General features: G+C 32.1%; 5 protein-coding genes across 7 annotated transcripts; 1 reads left to right on the top strand and 4 right to left on the bottom strand.

Moving 5' to 3' along the window:
* Nucleotides 1-9,790: 9,790 nt before the first annotated feature.
* Nucleotides 9,791-10,556, bottom strand: Bm235 (Uncharacterized protein; the record flags this gene model as incomplete). 2 transcript variants are annotated; one of them, XM_043082886.1, is made up of 3 exons in its annotated part: nt 9,791-9,830; nt 10,154-10,289; nt 10,550-10,556. In XM_043082886.1, the coding sequence occupies 3 exons, from the start codon at nt 10,554-10,556 to the stop codon at nt 9,791-9,793; spliced, it is 183 nt and encodes a 60-aa protein (XP_042938820.1). The 2 variants fall into 2 exon arrangements, with proteins under 2 accessions (XP_042938820.1, XP_042938821.1); XM_043082887.1 differs by lacking the exon at nt 9,791-9,830 and adding an exon at nt 9,854-9,881.
* A 34-nt stretch (nt 10,557-10,590) lies between these two features.
* Nucleotides 10,591-10,887, bottom strand: Bm234 (Uncharacterized protein; the record flags this gene model as incomplete). The annotated part of the gene is made up of 2 exons (XM_043082885.1): nt 10,591-10,691; nt 10,866-10,887. The coding sequence occupies 2 exons, from the start codon at nt 10,885-10,887 to the stop codon at nt 10,591-10,593; spliced, it is 123 nt and encodes a 40-aa protein (XP_042938819.1).
* A 25-nt stretch (nt 10,888-10,912) lies between these two features.
* Nucleotides 10,913-11,327, bottom strand: Bm14746 (Uncharacterized protein; the record flags this gene model as incomplete). Its single annotated transcript, XM_043082884.1, has 2 exons — nt 10,913-11,039; nt 11,257-11,327. The coding sequence occupies 2 exons, from the start codon at nt 11,325-11,327 to the stop codon at nt 10,913-10,915; spliced, it is 198 nt and encodes a 65-aa protein (XP_042938818.1).
* Nucleotides 11,328-12,658: 1,331 nt separating this feature from the next.
* Nucleotides 12,659-13,337, bottom strand: Bm8778 (Uncharacterized protein; the record flags this gene model as incomplete). The annotated part of the gene is made up of 2 exons (XM_001892809.1): nt 12,659-12,832; nt 13,227-13,337. The coding sequence occupies 2 exons, from the start codon at nt 13,335-13,337 to the stop codon at nt 12,659-12,661; spliced, it is 285 nt and encodes a 94-aa protein (XP_001892844.1).
* Nucleotides 13,338-17,583: 4,246 nt separating this feature from the next.
* Bm8777 (polyadenylate-binding protein 4, putative) lies at nt 17,584-21,096 on the top strand (the record flags this gene model as incomplete). Of its 2 annotated transcripts, XM_043082883.1 has the most annotated exons (9): nt 17,584-17,797; nt 18,297-18,490; nt 18,752-18,870; nt 19,005-19,239; nt 19,297-19,611; nt 19,713-20,013; nt 20,243-20,460; nt 20,568-20,723; nt 20,893-21,096. In XM_043082883.1, the coding sequence occupies 9 exons, from the start codon at nt 17,584-17,586 to the stop codon at nt 21,094-21,096; spliced, it is 1,956 nt and encodes a 651-aa protein (XP_042938817.1). The 2 variants fall into 2 exon arrangements, with proteins under 2 accessions (XP_042938817.1, XP_001892845.1); XM_001892810.2 differs by lacking the exons at nt 20,243-20,460; nt 20,568-20,723; nt 20,893-21,096 and having other exon boundaries at nt 19,713-20,024.
* Nucleotides 21,097-21,155: the final 59 nt, after the last annotated feature.

The following is a 21,155-nucleotide window of genomic DNA, read 5'->3' as shown; positions in this document are numbered from 1 at the left end:
AAACCCTCAATACATTCCAAAAAGGACTTTTTTGTGTATTGGACCAATATTTGAGAAGGTTTCTCCTATTGTCTAGTCGATAAGGGTAATTATCATTCATCCTGATAATCATCATTTGCAGTTGCTATTATTAGACGTATGTCTGGGATGATGAAATCAATTAGTCTTAGTATTGTCGAATCCTCGAAATTTACTTACGTTAATGGGCTAGTATTGTGAAATACCAACTCTGCTATTAGAGTAGTAAATTCCTTCTCCTTTAGTATTCTTCTTCCGATAACTCTGCCTAAGGTTTTCTTTATCAATTTTCCATTCATAAATTTCTCCACTTCAGAGGGCCTTTGGAATTATGTTTCGCCATTTCAAATGATTCCTCACTAGAAATTCGGTTAACTGTTTCCCTTTCCATTAGAGTTTAGAAGTTGGAATTGTCTTGTGTTGTCTCTTAGAGTTATTTCTGGATTCAACGAAAATCTTCTAAAGACGTTTAAGAAGCCTTCAGCAGATAAACGATCTGCCATTTCCAAATGTACTGCTCTCGTTGTGGAACATGTGAATTCATCTTTTTTGAATCTCTGTTTCTGTTTTGACAAACTAGGCCCAGCCGCTTTGAGCTAACCGTCTTACTCTAGTTTCTGGGTACTTTCGCATGGCTGGTAATTTGAATGGCTTTTCTTTCCATCGTTTACAACTCATGCATTTATTCAATACTCGTTTAACTGCTGCTCTTCTTTAGGTATCCAAAATCACCGCCTCATTGCCGAAATTATATGGGCTATTCCACCATAGTATAAGTCCTTTGAATAAGAATTTCGGTTATCCGATTATGTCTGGGAAGTTATATGGAATGTATGGTTTTGTTCACCAAGTTCCGAGTTTTCTAGTCGACTTTTAAATTTCCATATTCCATTTTCGTTGTATATGTTCCACTTGTTATATTTTCTTCTATAATTCCTTCTACCTGAGCTTGTTTAATTAGCATATTAACAGCTAATTCGTTTTCGCCTTCATTGATTCGTTTATTCGGTCTTTTCTCGATGAGGTTTATAACCAAGAAATCTTTCCTTTTGATATCGAGTTTATAAATTTTAAAGCCCATGTGGTTATACCATTCTTGACCTTTGATCTTCACTTTGTTTTCATTTTCTTCATAGTCTTCCTTAAAATTATATTTTCGTACTGACCATTCTTGATTCTTCGTTTCTTAACCATCTTGGTTCTTTCCACCATGGTTCGAATCTCGAATTCTTAAGTTCAATAATTAAATCTGGTTGTTTTCAACTTCCATATTCTTCTTTCAGGAGACACTGTTTCAAAATATCTGACAACTAGTCTTGATTTATTGTTGTTACTCTAACTTGTTAAATAATCGACGATGGTAGCTGCAATTGGTATTATGTTGAGATTTAGTTTTTATTCCATTTGGTTCTTATTCCAAATTTATTTTGGCATTGAGTATCGTGAAAGTTGATGGAGATATGTAACCAGGGATATGAAGTTGCATCAACCCATTTGATGAATTAACAAGAAAACCAACAGTTTTCATTTTAGATTTTAAACTGACTGATGATTTCAGAAACATTCAAAAAGCAATATTAGTTGCGAATACTCCAGGGACAAGTCCAGCTTCCATTGCTGTGTCTTTCATGTATCAAACATTACCATTACTCAAAGATATTTTAAAAGATGACTGGATCTCTTATGATTAGTAATCGGAAGAGCAGGAGAAGAAATCACTCTCTAAATCTCATTCGACCAGTTTTCAGGGAAGCGGATTTTGTCTCTAAAATGCCAACTACAATTATTACAATGTCGGATTTAGGAATCTTGGCCAGAGTCATGCTTGTCTTTGATCTGATCAAGCATTTGTCACAAATATTTTCGTCTGATCCTTTCGGAATGGAAAATACTCTTGGAGTTTCAAATCTTCAACAATGCATTACTGATCCATCTTGTTGTGCCCTGATCGCTGCAACTGATATGTTCTTGAAATACTTTCAACGACATGAGTATGAAAAACTACACCCTAGGGTCAATTCTTCGAAATTGTGTTTTGATCCCATAGTTATAAATACCGCGAAATGCTTAAGCCTAACACCATCGAGACACTTTTTTATTTATGAATAAAGAGGCTGCAGAAGACAGTTACCGAATAACGAAAGAACGAGAAGGTAAAGAAAAGATGAATCCTCGTTAACACTTCATGTATATGAACGATTTTGGGTTAATTGCCAGATTAGCTTACTCTGCCACATCTAATCCTGACTTATTTGATTGGCGTCATTTAATTGGAACAATATGCGGAAAGAAAAGATCAATGTTCGCCAGATTCTTAGATTGTAGTTGTGTACCGCTTCATATTCCTGAACAATGGAATTGCTAAGAAATGACTCAAAACGTTACTCTACACAAGGCGATGTCGTGCTCATGTGTATGTCGTGAAAGGTTGTCTGGTTGATATTGAATAGTTGAAATACAGTAGGAAGATTAATAAACCTTTATTTTTCTAGAACGTAATGTTAATAAATCGAGCAATAAAAAGAGAAGAAATTTATAAAAAAAAACCGGAGGAATTGAAATTGGTTAACCGAGTAGTAATCGACCTTAAAGACAAATAATAATTGTAATTTTTTAGGATTGAATTTTATATGAGTGGTAATTGGGCGTGTCTAAGATAAAAATGTGAAGAATTTGAAATGTTCATGAGAATTGAAAATTTATGATATGAGATTACATGTGTAATAAATCAAAAAAACTAGATTTAAAGAGAGATAATTTAAGATACTATAAGATTGTTTTACAATGTCTGAAGAGTCGGAAGTATCTAAAAAAAAAAAATTGAGAAATTACAATGTGAGAACTGAATGTATCTATGATGAAAATCACATGTGAAAATCTTAGGAAATTAGATTTATGTAGAGATAATTTATGATATATATTTTTAGATAGGAGTTTTCGCGAAATTATAATTCACGACAGTGTAAACCTCTCATTCAAGGTTTCCCCTCCCCTTTTGGGAATGTCGTGAATTCAATATCGCGATAATCCAAGAAAGAAAAAGAAATCAGTTAGTCATATGCTAAAATTTGTTATCAAATGTTAACAATTTATTCTCACACGCTAATCCTTTGTTATAATTTATGCAAATGAAGATCTGGTAGTCCTTTGTGCAAATGAACGTCTGGTGTAATATGTATGTAATTTTTTGTAATTCTATTGTAAACCACTTCCAACTCTTAGCATATATAATCTAATATGAAATAAGAGGCTCTCGCTTCTTGGATTCGTAGTTCACTATCGTCGACAATCATATTTTTCTTCTCAAGTATTACGTATTACTACTCTGTATATTCGACTAACCAATAAAGTCAATCAGTTATTGTCGCGGATTTTAATATCGCGAAGCACTAAATAAATGTTAACAATGCTTAATGTAGCAATCTATTGATGTCTTTTACAATTCATCGTAATGGTTAACTGACCTTTAATCCTATATCAATTTACAGACTATGAGCATCTATCATGCAATGTCTATTGCAACTGATTATAGTAACCATTCATCATAATGTCTAGACAACCCATTGTACTTTCCTTTATGATATCCATTCAGTCCATTGTGATAACCATTGTAAAACGTAAAAGTCATGTCTCGACAATTTATCCTTTCTACAAAAATGTCTAATTATAAATCACTCCCACATATAAACCACTCTTAACAACATAATGTAAGATATAATTGCTATATAAGGATCATCCTTGTTAAAAGATTTCAGAATGTGTGTGTGTAATTTGTTATCAAGAACCAGACGAGTTCAATTTCAGTTGTTCCTATTACTTCTGCTAATAAAGGAATTGGTTTATTTCTCTGTTACTCCACGTATTTATACCTACATCCAACGAATCTCTCTGCGAAACCTCTCTCAAAATTAATAATTAAACGAACAAATCTTTCACGACAAAAATTTCCTTCCACAACAATTATTCACAACACTTCATATCTCCCATTTTGTTTAGAGATACTCTTTTTCAATTGTTCTATGCTTGTTCATCGTCTTGTGTATCAGATCGATCTTGAATGCCAAATATAGTCCAACTTCCAAAATTGTCTGTATCTGGAGCACGATTTTCTTGGAATATCTTCGTTGCAAAAGTGTTACGAGATATAATGCGTCAACGTAACCACTTCCTGCTATGATGTGTTTAGGAACTTTGCTGTTCTTGACTTTAGTTGCTGAGTGTTTTTCATATAAATAAAGTCGAAAAAATAGCTCCTATGACTATGTCAGGTTGTTTTCTGTAACTTTTAAGATTGGAAATTTCGTCGTTGTCTACTACTTTACCCTTAAACATCGTTTGTTAGACAATCCAATAAATGGCATGGACAGTCATTTGTTCGGAACCTTCCGTCTTTATTCCAATTTGTGTTTGAATTATGCGGCATACTCTGGAGATCTTATTGCCAAAGAAAAAACATTTTATATTCTTCTTCAGTTTTAAGGAGATTAAGTCGATATGCTAATTTTTCTGAAATGAAGATTGCATCAGCACCCACGTCAAAGAGTACTAGGGCTTATGCCTGATGTTCAGATTTATTAAGATCAAAGACAGCAACTTCTTTACATAAAAGCAGTACTCGTTTCTTTCCGACTTTCGTGGTCGAACTGATAGATATATTTGCATTTTTTATCACAATCTTTCCTTTATCAATTTCAGAATCTTTGGGCTGATTGGATTCATGAGTCCTAGTGTTACAAAGGAATCTGTTATGAAATTTCTTACAACAAAAACAACTTGCTGTTTTTTCTACAGTCGAATTCGCTATGTCGATTTCCTTCAATCGATCAATTCATTGCTCGACTGTTGAATAAATGTGATACCTGCTATCCCAGTGATTTTTGTTGTGGAAAATACAAGGTCCCTTTTTCTTGTTTGTCAATCAATTTGAATTCTCTTGACTTGGCTGGATCTTTTCGACAGTAGCGGTATCTCTAATTTGCTTTGATTGTTTCATTGCAATCAATGCGGAGGTTTCTGGAATGATTGAATTAGAATGGCGTTTAATCAAGTTTCTTTAATTTACGTACGCAGATATATAAAATTGTGAACCATAAATCATGGATGTATGATAGATATATACAATCGTGATTCATAATTCAATGGGTGTATGATACTCTACGAATATAACTGTGATTAACAATTCATAGATGTATGATTTCGCTGTGAATTGAACAATGATGATAGCCTCCTACTGCATTATTATTCGTCACGTATAGGATTTCCGAGAATTATGAAAGGTGCCACCAAAATTATTCAATCGACTGTTTATAATTTTAATTTTGTTCTCACCAGTGAGCATTGATAGTTTTTGCTTATTTAAAACAAAATATTTTCCTGTATTTTCCACAATACCGAAAATACTCTTTCCGCTTTTCATTCCTTTTGCGCCTAGGTAGTTTGCAGAAAAGGGTCATCAGAAAAATTAAAGTTAGTAGTCACTGAATTCAAAATGTTATGTTACATCTTATTCACTAGTGCTACGATGATAAATGATTAACTAAACAGTGAATTATGAATTTTCGAAATCTTATAAATTTAAAAATAATTGCGGAATCAAAAAAAGTCCTATAATTTCTATGTGATTTTAGTGAAGAGATCTTAAACGCAAAGCTCATTTATACTTTCAGATATTGTTCGTGAAGTATCAAGGAGAATATTCGGAATTGAAATTGAAATAACTATTGAAAGCCGTCTTCGAGCGCATTTTAATTCAATAATTAAAGAACACATTATATTTTCAATTACTAGTGTTTCACTTTTTCTTCTTAAAATAACCTAAAAAAAATTCAAAATGAGTTTTGAACAAATTGCATATGAAAGAGTATTTGGCTAAAACAACTGAAATAGATGCAATTTCAGAAGGACAAGAATAGGAACAGTTTAAATTGCGTGAATTCTTCGTTGACCAATTCTTTACAAAATACGAAATCAAATGTAAATTTTATTACAATTCTAATAAAATAGCTTTTTTTTCATTTTTTTTAAAAAATTTGTTCAAATGATTATACCAATAATTTTTTCCAAAAGTGTGAAAAATAATTTTTGTGCACTCCATTCAATCGATTGGAAATTTTTTACAAATTCTTAATTGATATGATTTCATAATGATTAGCAAACTTATTAATTTCGATTTAATATTTTCTAGGAAATTAAAATTCCATTGCACTTCTCATATGATAAATTTTAATACTAAGAAAAAAGAACTAAGAAAAAAAATGATGATATTTCACTCAATTATCAAATAAAATTGGTTTATTAAATTACTTATAATATTTTCTACGAAGTGTTCTTTTTATGCAACTTGTAACAATCGCTCATCTTCTGAGATTACATGGAGACGTAACTTTTACGTGATTCATTCATTTAATGATCTAACTTTAAAAAAAAGGCATAATGGACAATGTGGCTTATCGCTAAACGAATTTGCGATTATTTTTCCATATGACATTTGTTTTAATAGAGAAATCCAAATATTGCATTTCGTAAATTTTTCCATTTCTGTATTATATCTTTTATTGATAAGGGCTGTTAAGTAAGTAATATGTTTATCAGTAATCAGAGTTAGTGGAGGAAAACTCCATAAATAAAAATCCATAGATAAAATATAAATGATATGTAGAGAATTCAAAATAACTTATTGTTATAATTTTATATTTTATTCTCAGGCATTTTTATCAAAATCATCAGTGAGATCTGGTGTGACTTTGCTAACTGATATAAATAAATTTAAAAAAAAAAAAAAAAAGAAAAGGAAAACAATACACGTTCAGTACTTTGATTCTTAAAGAAATAAAATTATTTCCAACATATTGCAAGACGTATACGATTACAATAATTGAGTCTTTCAGGTACCACTTATTTATCAATCTTTACTGACTTTTTTGAATAGATATTTATGTTAATATCTTGTGTTAATATTAAATGATATAACGGACCACCAAATTCACTCATATCCAATCGTTTTAAAAAGTTGTAATATTTTGAAATTGATGACAAATACAATTTTAAAAATTAAATGTTAAAAAAAGCAAAACAATTAGAATGATAAAATCTGATCGGTGATAAATTAAGAGTTAAGCAGAATAAACACCTTATGATGTTTTTAATATCTTAAACGAATTATATACCAAATTTGATCGTATTGCTAAAATTGTAAGTGCTTTTTATATTTTCATTTTTAAATCTTTAATTGTGGATTACTTTCTTCATTTTGTTCTTTTGTTAACTTAAATATTAGATTTCAAAACAATTTTAAAATTTGCAACTTTCCAATTTGAATTTTAAGATTACAACTTTAAACTATTCAGCTTAAACTTTAATAAGAAAGTAATAAAGTTTTAAACTATAAAGTTAACCTTTATAACTTTAAAACTATTCAGTCTGTCACACTGTTAAAGCTCTTAGCTTTTCAATCAATATTTTTTTAATGTGTAAAATGTCGAAAATCTTCGCTTTTGTTTTTATTGAATTTATATGATTCGTTTCCATTAATTAATTTACATGTTTAGAATAACGTTTATAAAGTTGAAACTATTGATGATGCTTAAGTGGTTGCTAGTGGTGTTCCCCCCTCAATACATCGATCATTCAGGACGTATTTTAAATATGGCCATTGGTATGCAAATGGAGGTGAAATCAGCGTCCAGGAACTGATATATCATTTGAGATTGGTATAGATATTCACACCGGATCAATTTTTGCTGGAGTATTAGTTTCAAAATACCTCGGTTAGTAGTAATTTTACTAAATCACAAAATTTGCGATAATTTTATCTAGCTATCTGATCTACTTAATAGGGCAGAAAATAAAGAAATTGCATAATTGCTTTACATTTTCAGTTATTGCTTATTTGGGAAGATAGTTTCGATAGGTCGTAAACTGGAATCGTATGGCGTAGCAAGAAGAATTCGTGTCAGTGAAACGGCCAAGAAGTACGCTATCCTTAGAATTCAATATAATTTCATTGGTTGTTATTTCTTATCCAATATTTTGTTTGGTTTAATCTGGCTCTATCCATGTAAACTGTAATATATTTCCAGTTAGGCAATACAAACGAATAAATTCCCTAAGTTCGTTGAGGAAGGAGTTATTGAGGCAGATTTTGGTCGTGTGCACACTATTTTCTGGAAAAAAACAGTCGAAAAATTGTTTGGGATATTTGCGCCCATCTTAGACGTTTGTTTTATCAAATTTTGCATCAAATTAATAAAAACATCACAATTTTCTTTTTATAGTTCTATCTTCATTAACTGCAAACATAATTCCAGAGCCAGGACAGCCCACTGATGGCTATTACGAATTGCACGAAACCGGGGAGATTACATTTAAAAAACAAACTCCTTGTAAGGTAGACTTAAAAAATGTATTCGTTAAAAAAAACGACATATTGATCTGTATGTTTAGAGAGGAGCTTAACTTGTTCATTAGAAATTTATATGATAAGCTATTCTAAATAATCATCATGAGAAAAAAGCGAAAAGTGAAACAGAAGCCTTCTGCATTTCAACCAGCTAATACTGACCTTCAAGAAACGAATATTTGTGTTGTCATTTGATATCGCGCTTTCTTCCCACAAATTTGCAGTTATAATAGACATCACAAAACGATAAAAGATAATATCATAAGTTTTTTCTGCCACTGTCCCTCCATGTGAATACTGTGCAATCTATCCACTTCGCTTGACTATCTTTTGAAGTTCTGAACTTGTAATTTGTAAAAGTACAGAACGTTCCAAATCTTGTGATTATTTCTGCAACAGAAGTCTTCAAATTAAAATTCTATTCGAGAATCAACAATATAAATATATCTACGAAATTATAATTAAAACACATAAAATGCATATCTATCGATCATGAACTGATCAAATCACTTCTATTAATCACAATGAACTATTAGGAAAACAGTTACTAATTTCAATATTTTTAAAATTAAAACTGGATTTTGAGACGATTTCATTGAGCTCATACTTTTTTCCACCATTTTTTTAGACTTGTAAAACATGATTTATAAATTAATTGGACATAGTACAAGAAATCAGGAATTGAATACATAGATATAATATTTATACACATAATATATACTTCAAAAACTTTTGAATTAGATAAATGCAAATTAACACTCGACAAATGATCAACATGCTTCCTGTATGTTTTTTTTTTGAGAAAAAGGAATTCTCTTTTGAGATTTCTGAAACAGTTGCAACGTTGCTCTATAAAATTCTGTACAAATGTAAACAATGAAACAAATTATAAATAAAAAGAAATGGCTAAACAACCCATAATTCTAACCCATATCAATTCCAGACAAATACAGTGTGAGTGAAATTATTATCAGAAAAAAAATGATTATGAAGAATACGGATGACGAATATCTATAACAATATTATATACGTTTACTTATTTCTAAACGATTAAGGCTACTGAATTTCTCTTGCTGACATCAGAAAAATTCAAGCATTTGCATAATTACAATTACAAACAACTCTTTAAAAAAAAGAAAATATACGGTTTCTACATAAAAATGTGTTATGTTTGAATTCAGTAACAAATAAACAAAGAATGTTCTAGGATAGAATTTTTACTTGAAAACCTTCGTTAGATAATGACAATGGAGGTGAAAATTCCAGTTTTGGGCTGCAAATATATTTTGCAAAAGATTCAGATCTCTCCTTTATCGGCGTTATGAGATCGAAGGAGGAACAAGTATGAAAATTGAAGATGCTTCCTTGACCAGATTATCTGTTGAACCATTCCAAGTTGAATCTGCCGTATTCACTAAGTGAAAGTAACTATCGGTATCACTTTTTTCCCAAAATATACAGATAACTATAAGATGTTGAGATGTAAGTCTTAATAGAATACACCAACCTTTGTCTAAAAACTTTTCTTTCGAGTTAGATTGTTAGTGTTTCCATGATATTATGAATCCAGAATTCGATGGAAAACAAATTTAATATAAAAAATACACCACAACACGGTATAGATGCTCATAAATAAAGTAAAGAAATGTGTTCCTGAGATTATGCATGCAGAAATCGTATAAGAGCAAAATTCAAATGAAATCAAACCCAGAAACATGAAGAAGGGAATATCCTTACTTTGTTTGTTCTTGGTACTGCTTCAACAATGCACGCACCATACTCAATGTGTGTTCAATTTCGCGATAGATTTGAGGTATTGATATCTCAGTTTCTTTAAAGAAGCATAACATTTGCACTGGATGAAAATTGTTTTCTGCAAAAAGAAGTGAAATTAAGCTAGACTGAGAAAACGGACACCAAAAATTAATTAGGAATAAAAAAAGCTGATTCGCATTATAATGATGCATTAATAATGAAGACATTGATTGATTTTTGATCAACTGCAACAACATTTATTAGCTATTTTTCTCAGTAACGGTTCTTATTAGCGATACACTTATAAAATGAATTCAAATAAACAGAAGTTACGACTTCACGACCATCATGGTAATAATATTGAAACTCGGGAAATACCTGACATGGCTTCTTCGAAGACTTCTTGCAATTTTTTTTCTTCAAAACGTTAGAGATATTTCGTTTCCAAAATTTTGCTCAATCGGTAATGATGGATGTATTTTCAGGGCGGAAAAAGATGACGGATATTCCTCAGCTGAATCTGAAAAAATGTTTTCATATAGACCAACACAATTTGATTAATAAACTTATGTTTCAACTGTACTTTTTAAGGAATAAATCTGTATTGGAAATAAAATAAGATGAAAAAAACGAAATATGGAAACATATCAGATGAAATTTAATAAAATGAAGAATGTAACTGTAATACAATAACCTTCATTGCCGTCAGCAATCATTTGTCTACTTGTTTTATCAACTGTGTCATAAGCTGATGAAAAAACATTCTACGGGCATCCGTGACTGTAGTGAAATTAAGTACTCAATGAATCTTTTACATGTCATCTTCTGTTCATAAAAAAGTTCCAATGTGTCTTCATCAGTAAAGCATCTAAATTGAATAACTGAGGATATAAAACCTTCTACAGTTTAACAAATATCCTCTGGAAATAATTAAAAAACTACTACACACCAAGTTCATTTTTGATCTATGAAGAAGGGTGAACTAATTTTGATCAGTGAAGAAATTGGATCACTTAAAGTCATGATTGTAGTCTAAACAGCAGAAACGCAACAAAATCAACTCAAACAATAGAGAACAAACTCACGCGACTGTTGGCGATGAGTCGTTGGGTATGTTGCTGGATACGGATAATTCGAACAAATTATGGAAGAACATTGTATATCTTTTTTATTTCTATTTGACCAGTCGATGTATTCCACCCGCTTCTTGTTATAACTATCCATTAGTTTCGTTTTTTTAGCATGCAAATCGCCTAAACTGTCTTTAAGATGTAAGAAATTCACCTTTGCTGTCTAATATATCGATCAGTTGTCTCAAGCTGATTTGTTGTTTCACGGATTGACTTCAGCACATTCTAAAATGTTTCCTTCTTATTACTTCTTTACTATTTTATGAAGATACTCGATAAATATGAGTGCATAAATATGACTGCTTGAAAATAATAAAATAATGCACATAAGATAAATCTTATTACTATACAAAATTTTTCGAAACTATAAAATAAATAAAAATAAAATTAAGGATCAAAATAAGGAACTAAAACTAATCAGAAAAAAAAAACATTAAAAAAAACCAAAGTAAATTTACGAGGAATCCACAACATTAAGCAATAAACTAATCTATGTACACCTTCCTCTTCCTGTTGCAACTATCCACTGCTTCATTTGTTTTCATCGAAAGGAAAAAATCGCCAAAAGGGCTGAGAAGTAAACTTTATAATATTAAGAATTAATAAAAGTTCCGGTAAAGAGATGGAATGTGTAGCAACATACACTACCCCTTTCATTGATTCCACACTACTGGAGTTGTATAACTCTTTTCTCTTCCATGATAATATTATATTTCCTAAAAAAATGAGCTTTATGTACAAACAATAAATAAGAAAAAAAAAAGAAAATATTTTATAAGTATTTTGAATGAAATCAATGCTATGAATTCATAAGAAAATTACAATCAAATAAAATTAGCTGACTAAAATTAGCTTACCTGTCGATTGGATAAACTACATTCAGATCATTCTTGTACTTGGAAATAAGATTTTAATATCACTAGTAAATCCCTAAAATTCTTTTTTTCATGTTCATTGCGTCAAATTTTTCTTCGTTTTTTTTCCTGTTTATTGCGCCAAAATCTTCAGCCCTTTTTCCGCAAAAGTTTTTTTTTCCAAGCTTTCCTGGATTGATCTGCTACTTTGGAAAGATGCTAATTTTATATAAGTCTCAGTTTATGCCCATATTTTTTCTATTTTTTTGATATTTTTTCCAAATCCCTTAACGTAAAATTGAGGGTGATTTAAATGCTTTTACTGTAGAGCCTGTAGAGCTTAAATGGTCCTGTAGAGCTACCTGAGCGTATTTTTTTTTTTTTTGAAACAATAACTATTAGAAATTTAATATACTAGTTTCGGAATTAAAATGAATGTTCAGTTATGTTCATTGTTTAATGTTAATTAAATAAAAATTAAATCAATGACTAGAAAACTTGCGCTAATTGGCTCGATTCCGTTTCAATTTATCGATTTCCTTAATCACTGCTTTTTCAGTACAACTAGAAGTGAACTTCGTTTGAGAGTATGCAATCTCCAATTCTTCCAAACGTGTTGTCAATTTGCTTTCATCCCTGTAGACCAAATCATTTTCTATATCGGGCAATAATGCATTCTGTAAAATTTTCATTTCAAGACTATATATAATTAAATCAAATTTCATTATTGGATGAACTAGAATCTTCAAGAAAATATAATGTACGATTCATCATTTTTCAATAAATGAACCCATTTCTTGAAAATAATATCTTCCCCTTTCATAAAAACAATGATCACAGTATGTTATAAATTCACAAGAAATGCTAAACTAGTTAGAAATTCTAGATCAAACTTCTTTATTATGAACTTTAAATTTTCATTTTGTCATTTCTAGGTTCCTAACACCTTTGCTATTAACAACGTGACCGATAATACTGCGCGATATCGATATATTTCTATTAAATCATTAAAAATTTCATGATTTAAGAAGCAGATGAGTAGTAATTTCACGACATAAGGTAATCGCTAACCTTTTCTGTGAGCAGTTTTTTGATTTCATTAATTTCAATTTTCATTCCATCAGCCTCAATCTTCAATTGTTCCCTCCTTTTGCAAGGTTCTTGCTTGCTCTGCTTCAACATATTCAAAGTCCCTTCCGATAATTCTATCGATCTGCAAATAAAGGAAAACATGACAAAGAAGTATGACTAACGCATTCGAAAAATTACTTTACAGTCAGTTGAAAGAGGTTTTAAAAAATTAAGCATTAAGCATACTGAAATGAAGCATTTATAACAAGTTCATAGTTATCAAGAAGCAAACATATTACCAATTATTTATAAATTTCTATATTATTCAGTAGAAATGTGGAATAAAGCTAATTGGTATGTCAGTCGAAGTTATAAGCATATATACATACCCCACAGTGAATGAATGAGTAAACAATACTGGTGGTGAATGGTCAGCATAATGGCAATAAGGGATAATAGACAAAGATTCAAATTACTAAAAGGCATATTTATTAGCTTCAAGAGTTAGTAGAAAAAGGTCTCAAGACGCCAAACGGTCTTTAACATAATCTAAAAACTATAATGACTGAAATAAATAACTTTGAAGCAAAGAAAATCAAGCACTGAAGACTAAAAGTAACCTTCGCGAACATTTCACTAATACTCTAATTATATTTACGAAGTTCCTGCTGAAAAGCTTGTCTATCTGGCACTATCGGTCTCAAACTGGTTGTCGCAATGACAGTTGCGTTTGTGATAGGACTTGTCGTGCCTTTCTCATTCATTTGTGATCTCTGTCAATAGCAAAAGATTCTGCAATAAACTACTGACCTTCTAAAACTTCGCGTACACTTCAATAAAATAATATATAGAGAATTTGATACACTTCACAAAGTTTAAAACAAGTACTTATGAAGCAAATGGCCAACAGTAGATAAATCATTCAAAACGTATTAATAGATGTAGAAGTATTATCATTAGTTTTCCAACGGATAAATAAGGTTCATTTTATTATTGCATAAACAAATATATCATATTCCGTTTTGGGAAGTTCTGAAAATAACTTGAAAGCTGAGGGATATGAATGGATAGAAGTAACACTAAAAGATAATCAAAAGTTGCATAATGTGACTACCTATCGATGGCACAAAAAAAGGACATTTATTGGATAATTTATCTAAAGCTTTTTTACAATCTTCAAAATAAAGAATCAATCGGGAAAAGGGACAAAGAGTTTCATGATTTGATAGCAATCCAGCAGCTTACGTTCAACACAGGGATAATATTGAAAATAGAAAAGGAAAAAGATATGAAATACCAATGCAAAAATTATGGCTTACATCATTTAGAAAGCATTTTTCTTTCATAAGGAAAAGTAAAAAAAAAGAAAAAAGAAGCGTAGAGATATATGTGATGATGCTACAAGATGTAGTTGAATCGTCGTCATCATTTCCCACTCACTTCAGCACCTATCATCTATCACTCATCTACGATCCTTCAAGACATAAAGCGGGAAAACAAAATGATGAGGAGTGATAAGGATAACATGTACAGATTGGTTACTACTGATAAGAATAAAGTAATACTAATTAACTTTGATAAGAATTGATTGGAATCATTGTGGATATTAGTAAAACACTCGAGTATCATCATTGAATGTATCAGAAATATTCGAAATAACTCCTAAATGATCTAATCCTCTGCAACATTGATGTAATATCTAATTAAATAATTACGTAATTGAAGAAAAGTAATAATAAAGGCATAATCGAGATATATGATGTCCATTTGAGTGATCTGGAAATTTTTGAAAGGCCTACTGAAAATGAGAAGAAAAAATTCCATGTCATTTTTTACAGTTTTTTCATGCTTTAAATTTAGATTTTTTGCTCTGCTGCAAAAGAAAATTAATTTAAGACAATTCATAATATGCTGGACGGAATCAATATAATTGGGAACATTCTATCGAAAGCGTTGTTCGATAACATTTTTGAATCTTTCGACTGAAATGTCTCAGAACTCTAGGAAAGTATTTGGATTCGATTTTCAACAGATTTTCTTTTATCATTTATGGTATGCTGCATATTTGTTATGCGACATTTCAAAGTTTTATATTATGACGGAATGGTAAAATGTACTTCTCAGAATAGATTTTTCAACTTATTTTGTTGTCATTTGTACAGCTTTCTTCTTATTGTTATCAAAAATCAAAAATGATGCAAGTAATTAGTTTGCTTACGAGTTATCAGGCTACATAACGATAACAAGATTGAATATATCCCATTTTCTCCTTTTTTTTGAAATCTTGGTAGACATAAATTGAAAAGAGAATTTTAAAACATGTAATAAAGAAAGGATTAACCATCAACTCTATCTTATTTGACATCCCTTTGTAACGCAGCTTTGTAAAACAACTTATCCAGATTAGTGAAATCATGCGATTCATGAAAGCATACGCTGATGGAGGAATTTTGACAATCGTAGATTAACTGATAGCTTCTCCCACTAGTTAATACATTTCTTTTCGCAGATGACCCTTGACATTCCCTTTCCTTCTTACGTCCACACAGCTCTCTCCTTCTCTCCTCTCCCGCCCTTATCTGAACTACCTTATTTGCCATTTTACCAAGTGACTTCGTAATATAGCTGGCATTAAGCCAAACTTAAGATTTAGGATAGATTTGATAAATTCCTGAAAATGATAAGGGAAAGCGGACAGGAATGATAAGGAGAAGTATCTCCTATCTCTAATCTTCATATCCTTTTATCCTATCTTCGTAACAATCTTTAACTCATTGTTCATATCAAAGAAATAGCACGGGAATATTCATGCAAGCATTGAAGAATCGTTGTAGGAACCTGACGAGAGGGTGAGCATTGTCATAGGATAGTGAGCAAGTGCTGTGTGGAAAGGTATAAAGGGTGAGTCTGTGTGAGTGTCTGCATCTGTCTGTCTGCTCGAAGGGCGACATCGAGGTGTGCAGTGTGTTGTGACATACCTACTGGGGTCGCATCCCTATCTGTCTCTTTTGCTCGCTTCTTATTTGAAAAATTCAAAAAAAAAATCATAAAATTTATTGAGAAATTACCTAAAAGTTCTGTCTATTCGTCAGAAAATCCACTTCCCCCAAAAAAATTACAAAATTTCAAAAAAGTTTTTACAAAAAAAAAAAGGTGAACGAAGAATATTGGTATTGCTACGCTGATCAATTGACACACTTTCCTGCGCAAGGTTTGTTCACATCTTTTCAACTTTTACTTTTTGTACTTAACAGTTTCCATTTATCTACCCATCTCAGGACTAGAAGTCGTAAAATTGAACTCATATTTCTTACATTTATTATTGTAGTATGAGTTCTTTGTGTCAAGTTGTAACTTTTATTTGTTGGATTATCCCAATTAAATTTCACCTATGTCTTGTGCTTTCTCTGAATGAGAAGTATCATATGTTGTGACTTTTTTAACAGTGGCTTTAGAAAGATGACTGTATGTATGAAACACTTCCTTCAATTTCTTTGATGATATTGTTGAGTATAACCTATCTTTCAGTTTGCTTCAGCTTCCATTCATATTTCATGTTACCATTCATAAGCCTCTAATTTTCTAAATATGACAATTTTTCACTTTCTTATATTAATCTCTTGTACCGTTCCTCATTTCTCATCCTTTTTATTTTTGCTTTCTTTCCTTAAATATGTAACTGCAATTTTGTCGTTTTGTCAAAAATTTGTCCATTTTATTCATACAGTTGATTAGATTTAAGGTACTGACCTTTATGTGTCAGCAAATCGTAAAATGCCCATATATTATGCAATCTATTTTTGTATTTTTTGTTTTTCTTAGATATGCCTAAACTTTCATATGTTTTTTCTATCAATTTGCATATATTCGCTAATCTAATATGTAAATTTCGATGTATTGTTAGAGTTGGTGTTTAAATTCAATATCTCTCCTTGTTTCATTTTGTTAAAGCTGAGAGACATAAGGTTTCTTTCTTTTCTTTCGGTTTTCTTGTTTAATTATTGGTCGTGGTGTATGAGTTTCACGTACTGGAGTAGATATTGAGAAAAGGGAGACACTTCAGTTCCAATATATAATTTATTGTGTGGTTCTGATATTTCTTCCGTGTATTATGATCTTTGATAAGGCACTATCTAGTTCTGTTAGTTGTTTCGGTACATGGAAGTGAATAGTGGATTTGGCTCTTTAAATTCAGAACTTTCTTAAAGATTTTTAATGCATTTCAGATTTTTTCAAGTAGAGAAAATTAACCAATATTACTCAGTATGTAATTGAACAATTTTCAGATTTGGTAACGATATAAGTTGGTCGCTAGTAGCAAATTTAGTGAATAAAACAAAAGAAGAAAAAAGTGAAAATGGCAACAGTAGCAACAGCTGGTGTTGGTATGACTCCATCATATCCAATGGCTTCGCTCTACGTTGGAGATTTGCATCCTGATGTAACCGAAGCAATGCTTTTTGAAAAGTTCAGCAGTGCCGGTCCAGTACTGTCTATTCGTGTATGCCGTGATGCAATCACGAGACGCTCACTGGGTTATGCTTATGTCAACTTTCAGCAGCCTGCCGACGGTTAGCCATACAATTGCTAAAATTTTTGTCATATTTTTCACCCTGCTGATCTTAACTGTTATGAATCATTAAATGACACTACATCCAAGTTAAGCTCTTTCTACGCTGAAACAGATAAAACTAAGACATAGCTTGATTAATTCGAATTTTATAAGCCCATTGTAGGAATTTGCAATCAAATAGTGTATTTGGATGATGAAATACTTAAGATTTTAATCTTACATATTTTATTGTAACGTGTGCAGACACTACAAGAGATAAAAGATGGAAACTATTGGGACAAGGATTAAGGATTAAAGTTGTATAACAGGGAATCATCTGCTTTTATTGTACTATTGGACAGAATTATTTCCAAAATATTAATTGTAGAAAATGTAATGGAACATTGTTGAAATACTCTTAACTTCCCAAATTTCGTACCTACACCCTATAATGCGATGATTTATAAGCAAATAATTTCACTTCTCTGTTTCCTATGTACACTAATTTTTATTTATAGCGGAGAGGGCTTTAGACACAATGAACTTTGACATGATGTATGGTAAACCTATTCGTATTATGTGGTCGCAGCGTGATCCATCAATGCGTCGTTCGGGTGCTGGCAATATTTTTATCAAGAACCTAGACAAAAGTATCGACAATAAAGCCATTTACGATACATTCTCAATGTTTGGAAATATCCTAAGTTGCAAAGTTTGTTTGTGAAATATAATTAACTATCTGTTAGCATAGCATCAGTTTTTAGCCAAGAAAATATGATTGTGTATATCACACAACACTATAGTCGTCATTGATTGATTCAAAGTTCTTGAAAGCACAGTTCGATTGGTCAAAGGTATTTTCAGAAGCACATTTTGATATGTTTAAGGTATAATGTCCACTAGAAATCGGCATTGACTGGATCAGATCTTTAAAGTAAGAGGTGTTTTGTTGTACTGATTGCAGAATTTATAGGTCGCTAATGACGAAGAGTTGAACAGCAAGGGATACGGGTTTGTCCACTTCGAAACAGAAGAAAGTGCTCAGAAGGCAATTGAAAAAGTAAATGGAATGCTTCTGGAAGGAAAAAAAGTGTACGTTTGCAGTATTTTATGTTGTTTTTTGGAGACAATGTAGCAGCAGCAGCTTTCGCTTTGACCAAAAATGTATGAGCAGAAGTGTATAAGAATGTGTATGTAACCTTTTTTTGCAGTAAGATCATTTTTAGGTATGTGGGAAAATTCCAACCACGTATGGCACGTCTTCGTGAAATGGGTGAAACAACTCGTCGTTTCACCAATGTTTACATTAAAAATTTCGCAGATGAACTGGATAAAGAAGCTTTGGAAAAATTGTTTTTCAAATTTGGGAAGATAACAAGCGCGGCTGTTATGGTGGATGCTGATGGCAAGTCAAAGGGTTTTGGATTCGTTGCATTCGAAAATCCGGAAGATGCCGAAAAGGTAACTTAGAAGTGGCATAGTATAAATACTTTATTAAAATATGTCTCGAATTTGTAGGCGGTAACAGAGATGCACGAATACGAGCTCCCGGGAACAGAACGTAAGCTGTATGTTTGCCGTGCACAAAAGAAGAATGAGCGCTCTGCAGAGCTGAAACGTCGCTATGAACAGCAGAAGGTTGAACGTATGCAGCGTTATCAGGGAGTTAATTTGTATGTGAAAAATTTGGATGATACGGTAAATGACGATATTTTAAAGCAAAATTTCGAAGCTTATGGAAAAATCACCTCGGCTAAGGTTATGTGCGACGATAATGGGCGTTCTAAGGGATTCGGTTTTGTTTGCTTTGAAAAACCGGATGAAGCGACAAAGGTAATATTCATAAAATTATGGTTCTTATGTGTTTCACGTACTTCTGCTATTAATTGTTGTCACTTTTTACTTTTTGTGATTGCTGCATTTTTTCCTTCTAGGCGGTCACTGAAATGAATGGCAAGATGATGTGTACAAAACCTTTATACGTTGCTTTGGCACAGCGTAAGGAAGATCGTAAAGCACAATTGGCATCACAATATATGCAACGTCTTGCATCTATTCGTATGCATAATGCTGGTACCATGCATGGAACCGTTTACACGCCTGGCACTGGCGGATTTTTCGTTTCATCGACATTACAGAATCAACGAGCTTTTATGCCAACTGCAACTATTCCTGGTGCTCAAATGCGCGGAACAACACCAAGATGGAACACGATTGGCGCAGCTGCTGGATTTGGTACATTTTGATATTAAATGATAGCATAATGTGAGGAGAGGATTCTTCTCGATTTGATGGCTACTGCTGTTGGTTTTATTATGTGATTGACAGTTTTGTTATGATGACAATTTTATGTAAGTAATAAAGCAAAGGGCACATCAGTGATGTATTCATTGTACAATACTGTCAAGTTGAATACAATTATTCGGCATAATCGATTAGGCAGATTAGCTTACTATCTTCTTAGGCGTGCAATCGCCATATATGGTCCAAAGTGGTGGGTACGGACAAGCTGGCAGAAGCTGTACACGTCCAACAGCTTCCTCTGCTGCAGTGGCTATGCGAGCTCAGCAGGGTCAATATGGACCAGGGCAGACTGGTGTTACACGTGGTGGTCCGCAAGCACAACGTTTGACGGCCGGTGGTGCTATGGTCCAAAATCAAGGTACTCGTCCGCAACAGGTGGTGCGTTTTTGTTATCTCTATTTCAACACCGAATTAATTTTTTGATTATAGAGCCAATTTTGACTCATTGTATTTTCCTGAGTATTGGATTATTTGAATACCTTTAGGGAGGCCGACAAACACAACCGGGAAAACCTAACCAGGGACAAATGATGTATTCATCGTATAGTGCCATTATTGGACGTCAGTCTCAGCAGAATAGTATCGTCATCCAGGGTCAAGAACCATTGACCGCTCACATGCTTGCACAGGCTCTTCCACAGGTTTGATTACGATATTTTTTATTTTTTGTAATGAACTAAATCTAAAATCAATGAAATTCCAAATTAAGGTGAACGAAACGAAATCAGTAAGAAATGAAACGAAGGAATAGAACGGTTTTTTCTTTTTCATTCATACTGGTTACAGAGCAATTATAAAGCCTGCTTATAGGAACAAAAACAAATGCTTGGTGAGCGTATTTATCCGCTAATTGAGCGCATCTATCAGGGCCCTGATGTTGGAAAAATAACAGGAATGATGCTTGAAATGGATAACTCGGAGTTACTGATGATGCTGGAAAATGAGGAACTGTTACAGTCGAAAGTTTCGGAGGCAGCATCGGTGTTGGCATCTTCGAAGGGTCAAAATCCGTGAAGGAACAAGTCGTCGACTTATTTCTTTTATTTTAACTTTTCAGCTTCAATTTTTTTTAA

This window comes from Brugia malayi (assembly GCF_000002995.4).
Source record: "Brugia malayi strain FR3 genome assembly, contig: Bm_019, whole genome shotgun sequence".
Taxonomy (NCBI): domain Eukaryota; kingdom Metazoa; phylum Nematoda; class Chromadorea; order Rhabditida; family Onchocercidae; genus Brugia; species Brugia malayi.
The sequence above is the reverse complement of the archived record's forward strand: the minus strand, read 5'-3'. Positions and strand labels throughout refer to the sequence as shown.